Source organism: Phocoena phocoena, chromosome 18 (assembly GCF_963924675.1).
Source record: "Phocoena phocoena chromosome 18, mPhoPho1.1, whole genome shotgun sequence".
NCBI classification, from domain to species: Eukaryota; Metazoa; Chordata; class Mammalia; order Artiodactyla; family Phocoenidae; genus Phocoena; species Phocoena phocoena.
The window spans coordinates 72072344-72089273 of record NC_089236.1 but is presented as its reverse complement, the minus strand read 5'-3'; the positions used below and the strand labels follow the sequence as shown (position 1 = coordinate 72089273).

The 16930-nt window shown below is 41.7% G+C and overlaps 1 protein-coding gene across 2 annotated transcripts in view; it reads right to left on the bottom strand.

The window, feature by feature from the left end:
• Window positions 1–116: 116 nt before the first annotated feature.
• TPP2 (tripeptidyl peptidase 2) overlaps window positions 117–16930 on the bottom strand; it is a 66761-nt gene continuing 49947 nt past the window's right edge. The window contains exons 24-30 of one of the 2 annotated variants that reach the window (XM_065895843.1): window positions 15861–15899; window positions 10381–10532; window positions 8954–9050; window positions 7825–7955; window positions 4404–4611; window positions 2123–2242; window positions 262–351 (exon numbers count right to left, since the gene is read on the bottom strand). In XM_065895843.1, the coding sequence (XP_065751915.1) occupies window positions 262–351; window positions 2123–2242; window positions 4404–4611; window positions 7825–7955; window positions 8954–9050; window positions 10381–10532; window positions 15861–15899 (837 nt within the window). Of the gene's footprint in view, window positions 352–2122; window positions 2243–4403; window positions 4612–7824; window positions 7956–8953; window positions 9051–10380; window positions 10533–15860; window positions 15900–16930 lie in introns of both variants that reach the window. The other variant, XM_065895844.1, reaches the window with a different exon arrangement.

The following is a 16930-nucleotide window of genomic DNA, read 5'->3' as shown; positions in this document are numbered from 1 at the left end:
AAAGTCCTTGGTGCTGGCAGCCAGGGCACAGCCCGCTGCCAGCAATGTGAGGCATTAAGAAAACACCATGATGTCAGAGGTCTAGATTTACATGTATTAAGCCACACGCCAGCAAATTCTCTGATAAATACACATCATTTTAATAATCAGTATTTGATAGCAGATGAAAACATGCATTAGACTAAAAATGCCACAAATTTGTTTTTATATCCATTCACTATAAAACTTTCTTTTTTAAAATTTAAAGTCTTGGTTCCTATTTTAGAATACACAGTAATCAGGAGGATACATGATGGGGAGCCAGTTTTCGGTAAAAGACGCACAGTGGGTCCATCCAAGCAGCTTCATCAGCTGTAATAAAACACACACAATTATTAAAGAACAGATGTTTCAGGCTCAGCATTTAGGGTAAATTCTGTATTAAATATTTAGTCGTAATAAAGAAGCAGCAGGTAGAACTTTCCTTCCATCAACTCACCCACAACCTTCCTTCCGCCCGACCCGCCTATCCTGGCGATTATCATCACCCCTGCCAACCCTCCTGCCTTCCCTCCCTCTGTCCTCCTGGCTTCCCATCGACTTGACATGACTGGCTCCTTTCCTTCCGACCACCCTAGTTTCCTTTCCCTCACTCTTCCTGAGTGCCTACGGTAGTCAAACACTGTTCTAGGCATTAGGAAAAAGCACTGAACAAACTCACTTCCCACTTTCAGGAAACTTAAGTTCTATGCAGGAAAGCCAAACAGAAAGTCAGCAAGCTAATGAACAGATAATAAATAAGTAAAAGAAATGTATCAGGTATATAGTAAAAATAAAACTTGCTATAATACAGACTGGGAAGTGAGATGGTCAAGAAAGGGATCTCTGAGGAGGTGACACTTAAGCTGAAATCTGAGTGACAAGAAGAAACCTACTCTGTGAAAATCTGGGGAAGAGCTCTCCATGCAGCTGGAAGAGCTGGGTCCTCGAGAGGGAAAGGGTGCGCTGTGTCAGCCAAGCAGAGAGGAGGCTGGGACGGCAGAAGCAGAGTGAGGACGTGGGAGTGTGATATGAGATGCAGCTGGAGAGGCCGCTGGCAGGGGCCGGACCACACGGGCCTTACAGGCCACGGGGAGGAGTTTGGATTTTACTCTAAATGTGACGGAGCTTCACCAGGAGGGGTCTAAAGCCATCTTTTCCGGCTGCTGTGTGGAGAACAGACAGCAGGCGAGCAGAGTGGAGGGGAGACAAGTTATGAAACATCCCCTGGTGTGAGCATCTGGGTGGATCGCGAGCTTCACAAATGTAAGAGCTCAGTTCACAGCCTACGTGATGAGAAGACATTAAGTTCCAGAAAGAGCTCTCTCAACCTCCTCAAAGATCTGAAGAAGTGAATTTGAAATGTCTTACAATTTGAACTGACAGAAAAGGTCTGAGAGTAAAGATAACCTATAGTTTACTCTAATTACCAGAAATTGCCCCAGGAACCTACAGGTGAGTTTTACATCCAAAGAATACCTTCAATATGAAGACCAGACCCTCGGCCGCCTTTGGCAGGACCAGCGTACCCCAACCTCCATATACCCTTTAAGCATAAACCAACTATACGTGTACAAAGACAAGGCTAGGCTGAAACAATTTCTGTGGGGTTCAGTGAGTTCTTAGAGTTGACACTTAATTTGTGCAGAGAGCTCAACCACAGAACTTCCCTCCATATACTACATGGTAAAATAAAAAATGGCCTCTCGCGTCAAATGAAGAATAAAATCAAACATAAACTCTAGAAGTTCAACCGTTTTAGAACTGAGCCAACATGTATTTAAAAGAAATCATCTGCTTCCTTCACAAAGGAAACCTGTCTTCTAACTACACAAAATATGCAATGCATTTTGCCTATGTTGAAAACACTAGAAGCTAAAAATATAGGTTTTCTGGACAGGAGTGAAAAATGTTTTAAAAATTTAAACAGCTTACTGACTACCTTTCATGCATTTATTTTATAGTTCACATTATGTTAATTAGACTAATAATTAGTCACGATAAAGCTGGTACTGTTTTATCACTACCGTAAGGCTTTCTAACTATCTTGTCACTCTACAATATTGAAATGATACCCAACAGTGGCAATTTTAATATCACTTACTTGAATACAATTTTTCCAGTTTTCTTTTGTTGGTTTTTCTTCCACAAGTTTAGTTGCAAATTTAAGGCCTCTCCCATACATTTTATTTACGAAGGCATGCTTGTATGCAAATGTCAAAACCTACAACGTAAAACAAGATACAGCTCATCTACAAAACATTTACAATTTAAGGCATATTGCTTTAATAATGAAAGAACTGGACTTCCCTGGTGGCGCAGTGGTTAAGAATCCACCTGCCGATGCAGGGGACACGGGTTCGATCCCTGGTCCGGGAAGATCCCACATGCTGCGGAGCAACTAAGCCCGTGCGCCACAACTACTGAGCCTGGGTGCCACAACTACTGAAGCCTGTGCGCCTAGAGCCCGTGCTCCGCAACGAGAGAAGCCACCGCAATGAGAAGCCTGCACACCACAACGAAGAGTGGCCCCCGCTCGCCGCAACTAGAGAAAGCCCGCGTGCAGCAACAAAGACCCAACGCAGCCAAAAGTAAATAAATAAAAATCAAAGAAAAAATAATAAAGAAGAAAAATAATGAAAGAATCGAGGCTTTAACAGAAGTGTAGCTTTTCAAATGAACATGTTACATCAAGTAAATTTTAACAACTTTTTAAAACAACAATTAACATCTTTAAAAGAGCTGGGTATCCCACAGAACAGATAATCTATTTGGGGAAAGAAAGCTATTATGATAAATCACTAGCTGTTGGAATCCATACCAAAATACCTCTATGCAAAAGAAAGCAGAGCTAACGTAAGTGATGACAAAATTGCAAGTTAGACGTACAAAACTATAGTCACTATAAATCACCAAAATTGCGAAAGAGGATAAAAGTAAACAAATGAAGTGTCATATTATATAAACATGTTCTTACTTTCAACTGCTTCCTTTTGTCCAAGTTTTCTACCTTTAATTACTGCATTTGTCAAAAATACTCATAAGCATTTGTTTATATCTTTAGTCTCCACTTCTAGAATGTGCAGCATGTCCTCAAAGAACGGAATCCTGTCACACTTACCTGTATTCTAGAGATAAGGAAAGGGTTCAGCAACTGTTGCTACAGACACAGTAAGCAGGCAGGTGATATAATGCACACCCTTAACGTATGAGCGCTGTGGCAAGAACAGAATTCTTTATAACAGGTTTATTGTGATGCTCATCAAGTGTCTACCGACTTGATGCCGGACCAGGCTCTTATTCATCTTCTTCCCAGCGGCGAGCGCAGTGTCTGGCACACAGCAGACACGAGATAACTTTGTTAGTAGTAACAGCAAGTATTGCTGACGTCCTTCCAGGTACGTGATACTCATTCATAAAATCCCACGGTACGCAGCACCACAGTCCCACATGAGCATTCGGTCACCCGCCTACGGTGACACAGGTCAAAGCGGCAGGGGCAGAATCCAAGCTCCAGGGGCCTCATTTCAGATCCAAATTCTTAACCTCTGGTGCTGCTTCCTTCAGTTTCTGGAACATTACTGAGTTCCTTCTATAAAAGCACTACTGAACTGAGGTGGAACAACCTGAAGCAGATAGGAAGAATTTTCTCCTACTTCAGAAGTCTTTACTACCGATCACCATAGTTAATCTTGAAAACAAGCACCTGTCTCCTAAAAAACCGCCACAGTTTGTGCCGGAAGAAGAATTCCACTGATTACATTTCCTTTTTTCTTCCTTTATGTCCAGAAGAAAGGAAGACTGGCAAAAATACCTGTAGCTATATAATCTCTACTGTTAAGAATTATAGTAGAGAGCTAGAAGGCATTTTACATGTTTTTATAATCTAAACCCAAAAAGCTCATCAATGTTACTTTTTCTACACTGGGCTTTAAAAACTGATCAGGTACAAATCAAGATGATAGTTACTTAGAAGTTAGAGTTTGGAGAGAAATAACAAGTATCTAAACTAACCAGAATACCGCCATCTCCATCCCTGACAAATGAGCACAGGGACAGGTGTGGGAAGGTACGAAGACAGCTTTCAGATGCCCTTAATTTTAGCTGATACATAAATGGCTTAACCAAAAGCCCGCCACACACGCTCTCCAACTGTTTCCCCAGCTAGCGTGGTCCACCAGCCCCTGTGCGGACAGACCAAACAACGGTCAAGTGGTTTCAAAGCCGGGAAGACCAGGGAGGCCTCGCTAAGCACCTCATCTTCTTCGGAGCCCAGCTCAGCCTCGTTCCATTTATCCTCATCCTCTCTGGCCGGGCCCGCTGGGCACAAGGGATCTGGGATGCACCCCCAAGAACTGCAGCGAAACAAGAAGGAGAAAGGGTACCTTACTGTCGAAAAGATCAGTCCATTTAGTAGCTTCCCAGAAAGTTTCCGTCAGAGAATCCAGGGCGCTCTCTCCCTCCTCCTCTCTCCCTTCCAGGTCGCCTGATGCAGCCCCGTCCTCCTCCCGGGTCTGGAGAAGGTGGTCGGCCAGGGCACAGCCTTTCCTACACAGGGCGTCTACGAGCGTCGACTTCTGCTTGTCCATGTCACTGCGTGCCAAACCAACACATTCCACAGATCAGGAGAGCATCTTTAGAAGTACAGCCTCACCCGAAATTAACCTCATGCCTTCTCTGCCTAAGATTTACAATGCAGGAATGTGGTGTAGCCATGGAGAGACATCTGCATTGTGCAACACATGAGCCGCTCTGTTCCACACACAGATTAAATGAGTTAGGATCGCTGTAATCGGTTGAAACAGCATGCCATGCGCAACAGAGGGGAAAGACTGTTGGATCAATTCTGTCAGCTAAGAAACTCTTAGAACAGTATCTTCTAAGTGTTTCAACTTCTTATGTCAGTCGTTACATACTTGTGCAGTCGTGAACTGTCACGCATACACAGAGCAAAGGAATACAAGGCTTACTCTAGCATTTTAACACATTAACTCATTTATACTCAAAATACTCTATGAGCAAGAGACCATCAGTTGCCTCTATTTTGCAAAGGAGGAAATCGAGGCACAGAGAGATCAGGCGATCTGTTCAGGGTCCCACAGTTAGGGAGCGGCAGATCCAGGACTCCGAGCTCTGCGGCTGGTCCTGGAACCCCTGCTCTTAATCGCCGGGGCCACCTGTCTTGCTCCAGGCAGGCGGCTTTGTTTCTGACGTGTTCCAATGCCCAGAACAATGCCTGGCACGGAACAGACACTCAGTAAATTGCTGCTGAATGAAATACAGTAACAGCCTACACTCCTGGGACAGTACTGGCCCCTCCAATGCTTATTTGACGCATCCTGCTCAACTCCTGTCAGATACGTCTAAAGACGAGGATTACAAGTGCTGAGAAGATGACCAGGAGGCACTCAGATATGGGATGAACAAACTGTCTACTGGTAAGCATGATTCTGAAGGACCCAGAGTGAAATGTGCCGCCTATGAAATCCGCTGGGACTGTAAAATCAACAACAATTTGTACAAAAGACAATTAAAATAAGAAGAAGAGGAAAAAAACCCCAACTCATTGCCAACAACCTGCTACAACCTAAGTTACCCACCTTAATACATTTGCAATGCAGATGAAATTATGCCTAAAAGTTGCTCAAGAGTTTATGAGCAAAGAGTTTCAAAGTTTAAAAGAGCCAACTCTCACTCTCTTTCCTGGAAAGCGTTTCTGGGGACTTTAAGTGCTTGGTCACTGTGGACTTAAGAACAGAAGGATGGACAGGCTTTCATTTACTGAGTCCCTCCTTACCCTACCACCTCTTAGATGCCAGGCGGCGCCTGAAATGTCTCGGCAGTACTTCACTCACGCTCTACAGCAGCCTCAGCAGTCAAGCGTTATCCCCACGTTGTGAGGGAGAACGGGGGCCGTGGAACACAACTGGGCAGGCAGGGCAGGTCTGGATATCCATTCACCTACAGCATCCCGACTGACTGTCCTGGCTGTCCAGAGGAGGGCTGCAGGATGCAGAGCTTGGAGGGCGAGCTGGGGTGACAGGTGTGCTGGACTCGCCAGACCTGGATTGAATCACCTTTAAGACCCCTTTCTATTTCCGCATTCTCTGATCCAATAACCTAAATTCCACATATCTGGAATGTTCTCTTCCTACCCTCTTCTAACTTTGAACTGACCTGCTCGGATTAAATACCTATTAATCCATGATGGTTTCCCTGCTCTCCTTCCCACGGGCTTTCACAGTTTAAAATACTTATTATAACTGTTAATCATATTCCATCTAGCAATTATCATCTTCTGTATTAGGCTGTATGTTTCCTAAGAGTAGAGAGTGTCTTGTTCATTTTTTTTTACATCCCTCTCAGTGGCGCTACATACAGTGCTCGGTCAATAAATCTCTCTGAATCAAAGTTAGTTAGGGACTGATCAAGGTGGCAATAGCTACATTTTAGGAAGTAACTTCAATTAGATACTTTAGTGGACTAAGTAAACTGCAGTTTAATTAAAACTTAGATCCCCTACAAAAAGTTAATATTTTTAAGATTACCAAATGGCCGTCTTGCAATTTTTGAAACGAGTGACTTAAGCGAAAGCAGCTGGAAATGAGAAATCCATGCCCCATATAATCCTTTGTATATAACTGGCATTTCATAATATATATAACTGGCATTTCATAATGCATATAACTGGCATTTGTATATAACTGGCATTTCATAAATGGTGGCTGCCCCATCCACTATTATTATTAGCAACAATAAAACAGCAATGTTTCGAGAAGGTTCCTTTGGAAAGTGTGAAAGGGTGCTGACAATGGCCGAAAACCTATTTTGAACAAATTTTATTCCGCTTGAACACTGCTGCTTGTAAGATTCGTTAAGACCTGTAATATCAGTATAAACGATGCAAGGTCAAGAGTTCTAGCAGTTTAAAATCAAGCGTTTTGTATGTATATAAAAAAAATTCTGACTGAAGCAGATGGAATCTTTAAGGGAAACTACCATATTTTCAGGCAGCCTGCAGTTTCAGTTTATTATTAGTTACAATAACGCTAAGAGGAGGAAACTTCTACCCTTGTAAGTTAAGGACCCCCAGGGCTGGAAATAAACCAAAGTGACAGAGGGGAGACTGGTACTGGGAGTGTGGGAGTGTTATCAGGAGATGATGGTAGGAGTTCGTGGAAGGGTGAACGGGAAAGCCGCCGGGCCGTCACACCAGCAAGCGGAAACCACTCTCTCGCACGGATGGAGCCTTACAAACGCATAAACCCAGCTACGTCTGTTGTACACATCACGTTACAGTTTCCTAAAGCTAAAGTATAATCCTCCCACCCTTGTTCTCAAGTAGTACTGTAAACCCAGTTTCATAAACTGAAGTTGCCAGATAATGGCTGTAACCCAATGTGATTTCTTATCACTTTACTAATAAGCATATAAACTAAATTTGGAGCCTGTCATGCTATTGGTCAATCAACACTTGAAAAATTAATTTTACAGGGTGCTCTGTGCTTCCTTCTCCATGTGTCCAGTTCACACATATCCCCCAAATGGCTGGACTGCTTGATCACAGCCACTCAAATCTCTCCACCATGACAGCACCTGATGGTGGAGGAAGCAAACGACTTTTCTTTTGCTTAAACTTAAACGACTGGAGAAAATTACTATAAGATATTTAAGGATGGAGTATCCCCAAATCGGTAACTCCAATGATAAGGATATAAAAAATACCAGAAAAGAAGGATATTTTCAATAATTAAAAAAAGTAACTAAGAAATGAGATGCAAGAAAGAGTATTTACTGGTTAGGTACTTTTTTATAATAGCTGCATCGGGCCTGGGGTCAGTCTTCATCGCAATATAAACTGCTAGGGCCGTTTGATCTATATGAGAAATAACAGCATTTGCAGCTTCGACAATTTCATTAAGCCTTTTCATTCGTTCCTGGGGAGGAAGAAAAAAGAAGAAATAAGGAAAAAAATGGATGTATCCATGAGCCTCCTGACGCATTTCACTTCTGTCGGTCATGCCCGTGAGAGTTAGGACTCCGTGGTGTGGGACCAGGTAGGCTGTGCAGCCCAAGGGCTCTGCACTAGCTCCTGGTGTGACCTTTACGACGGTCAGCATCTCTAGAAAACCTGAGCTCAGACGGGAAAATACCTACCCTACACCCCCGCACTGGCGCTGAACCGAGTAATAAGCAAGATAACGAAGTTCACAGAAATATAAACTGTTTTCTACAGGGGCGGCTCTTTCCTTGGGTAACTTAAAAGTTCAGAAACCTGATCAGCTATGTTACCCCAGTCCCACAGCACATGAAAACAGAAGTAAAAACAGCACCAGCTGATGAGACAAATTCCAATTTATTACTGAAACCTCCGAAATGAGAGTAAACAGGAACAGAAGCAACAGAGTCTCACTACGGGCCCCGGGCTGGCCTGGCGTCCTCAGCAGTCCAGCTCCTCACAGGGCCTGCGGGCTCACACTCAACCCTTGGTGACTCTTGATTGGTTATGGCCACAAGCACTTTCTACAGCCAGGACTCCCAGTGAGAGCTGGTCCACTGAGGACAGCTGGGAGCTACACAGCCAATTCTCAGAAATCAGAAACGAAGTTAGCCAAGGTAGTGCAGAGGAGCTCTGCTTTTGCTGCAGGCGCCTGAGACTCCAGCAGGCCACGACCACGGCCTTCTGCTCCCGGCTCTTCAGGTCAAGGTCAGAAAAGCCACCCTTAGGGTTTCCTATCTACTTCTCCTCCCACTGACCAAACGTGAGTCCTGAGTCAGCTTAATGAAAATAGCTCAACAGAACATTCAATCTGAGGCGACACGTTTTCAGTCGGCAAGAAGAGAAGACAAAGACTGCCCCCTTATTCCAAAGGCAAACCTCATCTAATACTGCAAACAAAATAAGAGACTCAGAGTAAAATCGAACACGCCCAACCTTTTCAGCATCCAACTGATGAAGTCGTGCAACGTACAGAGGGAGATAATTAGGGTATGTTTCCTTCAATTCATTATAAATGTCACTAGAATCCAGCCTACATACGTAAGAAAGAGAAACAGTCATTATTTCAGTTCTTTTAGAAAAAAAATAATTTCTGTCTTTCCTATTACTTTACATTGTTTTGAAGTTCCAGTCAATAACCTAAGGTACCAATCTGAAATATAATTACTGACAGAGACTGTATTTATTTGCAGGCAGTATAAATATGCTACCGAGAAAACAAAACAAAAATCAAACTGTAAATTATTTCATTTATGAGTTCAATAAGATGGTCAGATGAAAGTAAGCATCGACAGCTTTCCTACATACCAGCTATAATTAGATTTATCAACGGGAGGGAAAAAAACATTCAAAAACAGTTAAGAAAGATTAAAAGATCTAGAAATGCCTAAGACCTACAAAGAAGGAAAATTTACACTGTTTTGGAAGAATCTGAAGTCTTGAATGAACAAAGAGACAGATGTTCCACGTTCCCAGCTGGGGAAGCTGAAGAAACTACATCTGTTCTTACTGACTCCACGGCGGGAGGAACAGCAGCAGAGCAGAGGCCGCAGTTTGCCCCGCCTGGCGGGAAACCACTGCGGGGCCTGCGTTCTCAGCAGTGCCCACCTGGCAGACCCTCTGTGTCGCCGGCGGGGGCTGAGCAGGAGAGAGCCCCCGCCTCTCAACGGAATTCACCCAGAAGCTGGCCTCAGCAGCAGGCCGCGGGGCTGGGGTGCCGGCCGACATGTGCCAACCCCCTGCCCCTCCCAGCAGGAGAGTCCTCCAAGCCAAGGGGACGGGGAGCCTGCGGTCCTGGCTGCAGCCAGTCTGGAGGAGGCTCCGCTTCACTGAGCTGGGAGTGGGAAGAGAGTGACCTTGGCTCACATACCAGAGTCTCACTTTTCTTACTGAACTTTTGTAGATGTTCTTAAATAGGTGTTTCTCCGTTTGCTGTATGTCCTTAGGATCATTTCCAGAGGTTTAAAAAGGTTTGTTTTAAATTTGCTCATAATCAAATAGTAACTGGAAAACCAGGACACAGTATCACTCACCTGCTACATGTATAAATACAGAGACAACTAATAATAACAGGACAATGATTATCTTTGGAAAGGGGGCAAAAAGTGATTTATTTTCTTTTTTGTACCTTCCAATAAAATTCTCTTCCAAGAGCAGATCAGAATAAGGATTAAAATTTTAAAAATTCTTATCACAAAAGGGAATTAAAAACTAAATATAATTACAAGAAAATTTAAAAGCACTTACAGTCTATCCACTGTTAACATTTCTGAATACACAGCCTTTGCATACACACACAATATTGTTGTAACTGGGAAAATAAAAGTAAACGCTTAGAGGATTAAAACTCATTTAAAACTTACTTTGTCATCCACTGAATTTTAAGATCTCGTAATGCTTCAGTAAACTCTTCTTTTAAATCTTTCTCTTTTTCTGAATCTTTTTCTTTGTCTTTGCTGCCATTCTTAGTCTTTGTTGGTGGAGATATTAGGTAGTAATGAACAGGGATTACATCCTGTGAAAAATGAACGTGGAGAGACAGTCTTAGATTAACATGCTTAATATTCCTTATTTAAAAATCTTAAAAAAAAAAAAAAATCTTCAATAGCCGAACAGCACGTAACATCAGCTGCACTTGAGCGGTACTACACTGTATTTCAGATTCTAAGGGCCAAAATACATCTAAAGTTCCAAACTGAGATCAAAGTAATTTTCTCCCAAACTTTAAAGCTAATGTTTCTAATAACTCCTTTAAAACAAGGAAATAAGAACAAACTTTTCTCCATTTAAGTGTTATTTGGTATTCTTAGTTTTACTTGACAGACTGACTACAAAAATGTACTGAGCTTTCACATTTTACATCTGAGAAGAGAAAATAATTAAATTTTAAAGAAAGAAAGAAAAGATCTGCTTTTCTAATTAAATTTAAAGAGAAATTTCTTCATTCAATCCACAGGACTTACTGAGCTCCCGCGGTGTGCAAGGTAATAGCTCCAAAGAGGTGAGGGACAAAGCAGACAAGGGCCTTTCACCCTCTGGGAAGACAGCCAACAAACGTGTAGGTAAATAAACAACTTCAGGAACGACACGTGATACGAAGACAACAGAATAGAGTAAGGGGATAGAGTGTGACTGGTGGGTAAGGGGGGACCCATGCAGACAAAGTGGTCATGGAAACACTCTAATGGAGCCTCAGTGATCTCAAGGAATAAACTTCAATGAACCTGAATAACCAAAACGAGGAGAGGAAGAGATGTGCGGGGACAAGACGAGCACCTGCAGAAACCTGAGGGGGTGTGCAGCAAGCACAGGGTTAGGTTCTGAGAAAGGGCAGCGGCCACAGTAAGTAAGCAGGGCTGACAGAGTACGGGTAAAAAAAATACAGGTTTTATTCTAGGTGCCACAGGAAGAGCTGTATGCAAGGCAGTGACATGATTAAGGAGTTTTGCTTTTTGTTTAATAACTCTGTATGGATTAAACACTTTGGTTTTTTGGTGTTTTTTTTTTTTTTTTTTAATAACTGTTGATACTACCTACGTGGAGAATGGATGATAGAGGCCAAAGTGGAAAAAGAGAAAACAAGTTGGGACACAGACCCAGGTGTCCTGACACTGCCTGGAACTAAAAGACAGGCTATAGAAAAGGAAGCAATAAAGGGACGTGAGATGTCCCGGGAAAGCTGGACCGATGGTGGTTGCTGGTGGTATTTAAGACGAGGGGCTGAATGAGACCAGCAGGGGTAGGGGAGGGGGAAAAGAGCAAGCCCAGGAATGGTCCAAAGCTTTCCACTGTGGAGGGAGAGTCTGAGGTCACGGCAGCCCCGGGGAAAAGCCAGCATGAAGATCGAGCGTGGGCGGCTAGTGACAGCTAGCTGAAAGGCGGCGTCAGGCGGGAGAAGTAACTGTCAAACCTGACAGCACAGTGGCCGCTGATCGCCGACAGAGCAAGAGCGGCAGGGGAGGCTGGTGGGGGGCGGAGGGCGGAGGGTAAAGGCCGAGAGGGAGGTGAGAAATAAACAGGTATGGATGGTCCTTTTGAGAAGTTTTGCTTTAAAGAGAGCAAGTGTAACTACACCTATTTGTGTCTATTTTATTAGCACGTGAGTCTTGTGAAAAGTAATGCAGGATCTGGGAAATGAAATCACCTGTTATAGTTGCTAGATCCGTTTCTGGCACAATAACTAGGTGTCCCTAATTAAATCATTATTTATTAAGACAATTTCTAAAATTCTGTCTTTAGGTTTACATTAAAAACATTGCTAAACTAAAATCTTGTATTTGTTTTAATTAACAAAGTTTCTAAAATTGGAACAAATTACACTATCAAAGCTGTCAAGGCCCTATTCACATAATTTCAGAAAAAACTTTGCACAGGTTGAGTCACAAACAAGTACTGGCCCCATCTTCCCCGAGGTGTGAATACTACATAAATATGTCCATTTTAACAATTTTCACAATTAAACTTTATTTGGGGATATAACAGTAAATATAAGCAGCTACTGTTGTAGGAGCTCTAATGAAATAGTAACCACCATTTCAGTACAACCCATTTAAAGCGCAGAAAACCACTGATGGACGAGAGCCACAGAAAGCCATTTTTAGCCATTTCAGCACCACTCTCCCTTGAGGTCCGGGAGCAAGTTTGCAAGCAAAGGTCTTCAGTGAAGTGTGAGCCTGGGAAGGGGAAACAGCCCTCCCATGGGCAGGCTTCCTTCCAGTCCCTGCCACCCATCCTGCGCTCCTTCTCCAGGTTTACTCTGCTAGGTGGACACTGCCCTGAGCTTAAGCCAAGTTAAAAGGGTCTGCAACATTTGAGTGGGTAATTGACCACCAAGTTCTCACAGTTACAGCCCACTTCAGTGTCATCTGTTTAGCAGAGACAACACACCTAAGAATTAAAGGTGCAAGTGGCCTCCAACATTTACTCTGTTAATAGGGCCCTACTCCCTTTGCAGTCAGGCTCCTGTACTGCCCAGTGTGCTGGAATGTGCCTGCACCTGCATTCAGTGTGTGCACCCCCCTGCTGTCCCCTCCTCCTCGCCTGAGTAGGGAGAGGGACAAACCTCAGGAGGTGAGGTCTCTCTGTTGTGAGGCAATTCTTCCTCTGAGGCTCAGAGGTAAGGCGTTTGCTAAGATGTTTTAGTAAAGAGAGAAAACAGAATTGAATTTAAAATGAACAATCCATTAAACTTAATCGATGATTAACAATGAACTCTAACAAAGATCTGCAAATAGAGAGAAACCATATATAAGAGCAACCATAAACTATCACTAAAAATGCAAAAGAGACTGGGAAAGTTAATGATGAATGGCCTTGGGGTGGGGGGGAACCAAGATTTTGTAATCAGCATTTTATATAGTAAGTCTGTACCAAATTAGTAATTATAAAGGCCAGTATTATCCTATAAAATATTTCAGCACAAGAGCTACTTCTTATTACTAAATATTATGGACATGGTTGTTTTAGTCTCCAACCAAAAGAGAAATGAAGTTATTTTTCATACATTCGTTCATTCATTCATTTATTTATTTTTGCGATACACGGGCCTCTCACTGTTGTGGCCTCTCCCGCTGCGGAGCACAGGCTCTGGACGCGCAGGCCCAGCGGCCATGGCTCACGGGCCCAGCCGCTCCGTGACATGTGGGATCTTCCCGGACCGGGTCTCGAACCCGTGTCCCCTGCATCAGCAGGCGGACTCTCAACCACTGCGCCACCAGGGAAGCCCTATTTTTCAGTTATTTTATCATGGTCATCTGTTCTTTTTGTCAGTAAGTATTTTTACAACTCAACTTCTCAAGGGCTTAGCATAGGGTCCACTTAACAGAAATGATTTTGTACCATTAAATCATAAAATCTTGATTATGATCTTAAAAGACAGTCAAAGAAGAATCTTCAGAGCAGAAATACTACGATATAAGCTCTCTATAGCAGACACTTAACAGTAAGCATATTTTTTAAGAAAAAAAATTACTCCATTATTACAAAGTATTTCAACAGTGTTTGAATTGAATTGAACAATATTTAGAAAATGAAATCTATCTGCCAAACCAATAACTATTTAACAAACCACCATTTAAATTTCGGTTCAAAACATAATACCCTTAGCTCTTAAATGATTAAAAAGTATAAATTCAAAATTTTAATACATTTACACGAACTAAAATAGCTATTTAAAAAATCAATGTCATATTTGAGTGCTATTTATGTTAAAAATAACTATATTCTTTCATATTACAATGAACTTTAAAAAGGGTAACATACACATTCAACTCAAAAGTCACTGAAACCCAGAGGACAAATCCATTGAGGATTATGTATACAAAGTTGGTATTTTGTTCAGGCAATAAATTATATATTTTGTAATGTGACTATAAAACTATATATAATAATGATTATTTTTAAAACAAGAGCTTCACGTGCACTTACACTGAAGATGGGGAGAAATGGGAGGAAGTGACTCCAGATGACCAGCTCTAGAAGCTTCACTAACCGTCAATTAACAATAACGTTCCTATTCATTTGATAGTTTCCTATCTCAAATAATCTAATACAAACAAAAGGCACCAAAACTCCAGAAGATCCACCAAACAGTACAACAGAAAGAAAACCCCCAGCTCTGCCTTTGGGACGCGCACCTTCTTTCTAGTGGGCTCCTCATTCTCTGAAGCAGCGGCTTTCAGGCTATTTTCAAAATGAATCAAAGATAATGTGTGCATAAAATGAAATTACAGTTTTATGAGTCTGATGAACTGACATTTTCTGTTTTTGTTGTAATGCTGGTTAAATTCCATTAAATGAATTTACATGGCCTTCAAATGGGTAAAGACGCTCAGGTGAGAAATACGGTCTACAGAGAAGCCGACATTCCTTTACCTGGGAAGATAACCCCCAGTGGTGTATTTTGTTTGAACAAAGTCTTTACCACTACATAATCATATAGAATTTTAGAGGTCATTTTAATAAAGACATTTTATCTATTATAAAATGGTGGCCCCCAGTTTCACATCACTATGAATTAAGAAACACTGAATTCTCTTTTGTTTCCTCTTAAAACACTAATTCTTGCCCTGCAGTGCTTCCTGAATGCAGGAGAGAAATCACTACGATGACGAATGATGTCAGCAGGTCCTCACGAGAGAGCTCATCGAATACGTATCCCTTTCTCTAAACTAGACCTGAAGTACAGATTTTCAAACTAAATTTGGCTCCAGCAGTCAATCAGAGATTGTCAAATAAGTTGGAGAGAAGCTGGTCACATCATTTACTAGCTACGGTCTTAAAACCTGCTCCTGCTCTTAGTATAAGTTTTAATTTGGGGCCACAGTCCTTATTTCTGTTTCTGCTACGCCCATTGCTCTTTTCGTCTCTGCCTTTCCAGAACGAAGAAGATGCAAGAGCAGGAAAAAAACTTCACTTTAAATATTTTAATAATATTTCATTATTAATCAAATCATCCAATTTAAGAATGACTTTAGACTTCAAAAATAATTGTTTTGTCATGTATAGCTAAAAAAAAATCATTCATCTTTCTATAGGATTTTAGATATGCCAAAGTTCAAATATTATTACTTGGTCATACTTGCAGTAAGAAATGAATAGCATTAAAATTTTCTCTATACACATATAAACCAGGGGTCTTCAAGCAATTTATGGCAGGGAAAAAAAACTTTAAGAAAGCAGTTTGTCAACACTGATAAGCTAAAAGCACTATACTGCAGAACTGAAAGAAAGGAAACTAAGGGAGAGATTTTTTTAAAAAAAGATAATAGTGACAGAAAAAGAAGTTTAACTAATATGCAAATAAGGCTTTAAGACATCTTTTTAAAGAACTGACAATCAGTACCTTTTTAAATTTTCCTTGTCGTTTTGCTGCAGACTGCCCCTGGGAGTTAGAACAACATTCTGTAAGAAATCATGCATAATCTACACAGGATGGAGATACCACCTCTGTCTATTTTTCTGCCAGTTTCCGTCCCACCTGTATGGGTCACAGTACTTAGAAGGGTCAGGTCTGTCATCAAAATGGCAGGCTTTTAAAGAAAGCAATACTGCCACTTTCATTTTTTTTTTTTTTAATAAAAATGCACTCAAATGTGTTATTCCTAAGGGTCAATGTTTTTCAGCTTTTTATTTCAAAAGTTTGTAGAGCAAAATTCGTTAGTTATCCAAACAGTTCTGAAAACATTAAATTTAGGTGACGGTCCGCAGAGTCAGATTTTCAAGGCTGTCACAACGATCACACACGCCCACGCGCCAGAAACAGCATCCTTCGAGGGAACTGGGAACGTCAGAGAGGGGCAAGAGGAACAGTTACCTTCGCAGCTGCCAGAACCATAAGAAACGCACCATGGCTGAGATCCGATGAAATAAACAACGTGTTGGGAATTACATTTAACTCTGTAGCTTTAGGTTTTCTCAAGAAAATCTACCCTGGTAAGTAATAACTATAGTCAATCCCACCTGTTTATAACTTAATTTCACAACTGCCTCTTAAAGAATGCAGCCAGGAAGCACTATCTCTGAATTGCTAAAAGCATACTTCTAATAACAATGTTCTTCTTCTGTCTTACTCATCACAGGCAGTGGACACTTCAGAAGTTACCTGGATGAGAAGCCTCACTGTTGAAGCCCCATAGCAGAGGCAGCAATATTTCCCATAGCAGAAAATGAAACCTACTTAAAAGGACCTAGACCAGGACTTCTTAAATCAGTGCATCTATGAATTCCAGTAACTACTGATTCACTTCACATTCTACTAAGGCTTTATTATACTGAAGTACTTATAACTTATACTAAAGTACATATAAGTAAATAGTACAGACTGAAATGAGACTCAAGAAATATCAGGGCAAACGACTTGTTCTAAGCACAGAAGTCCTACGTGATGACGCTCCTATGACAGCTAATAAACCA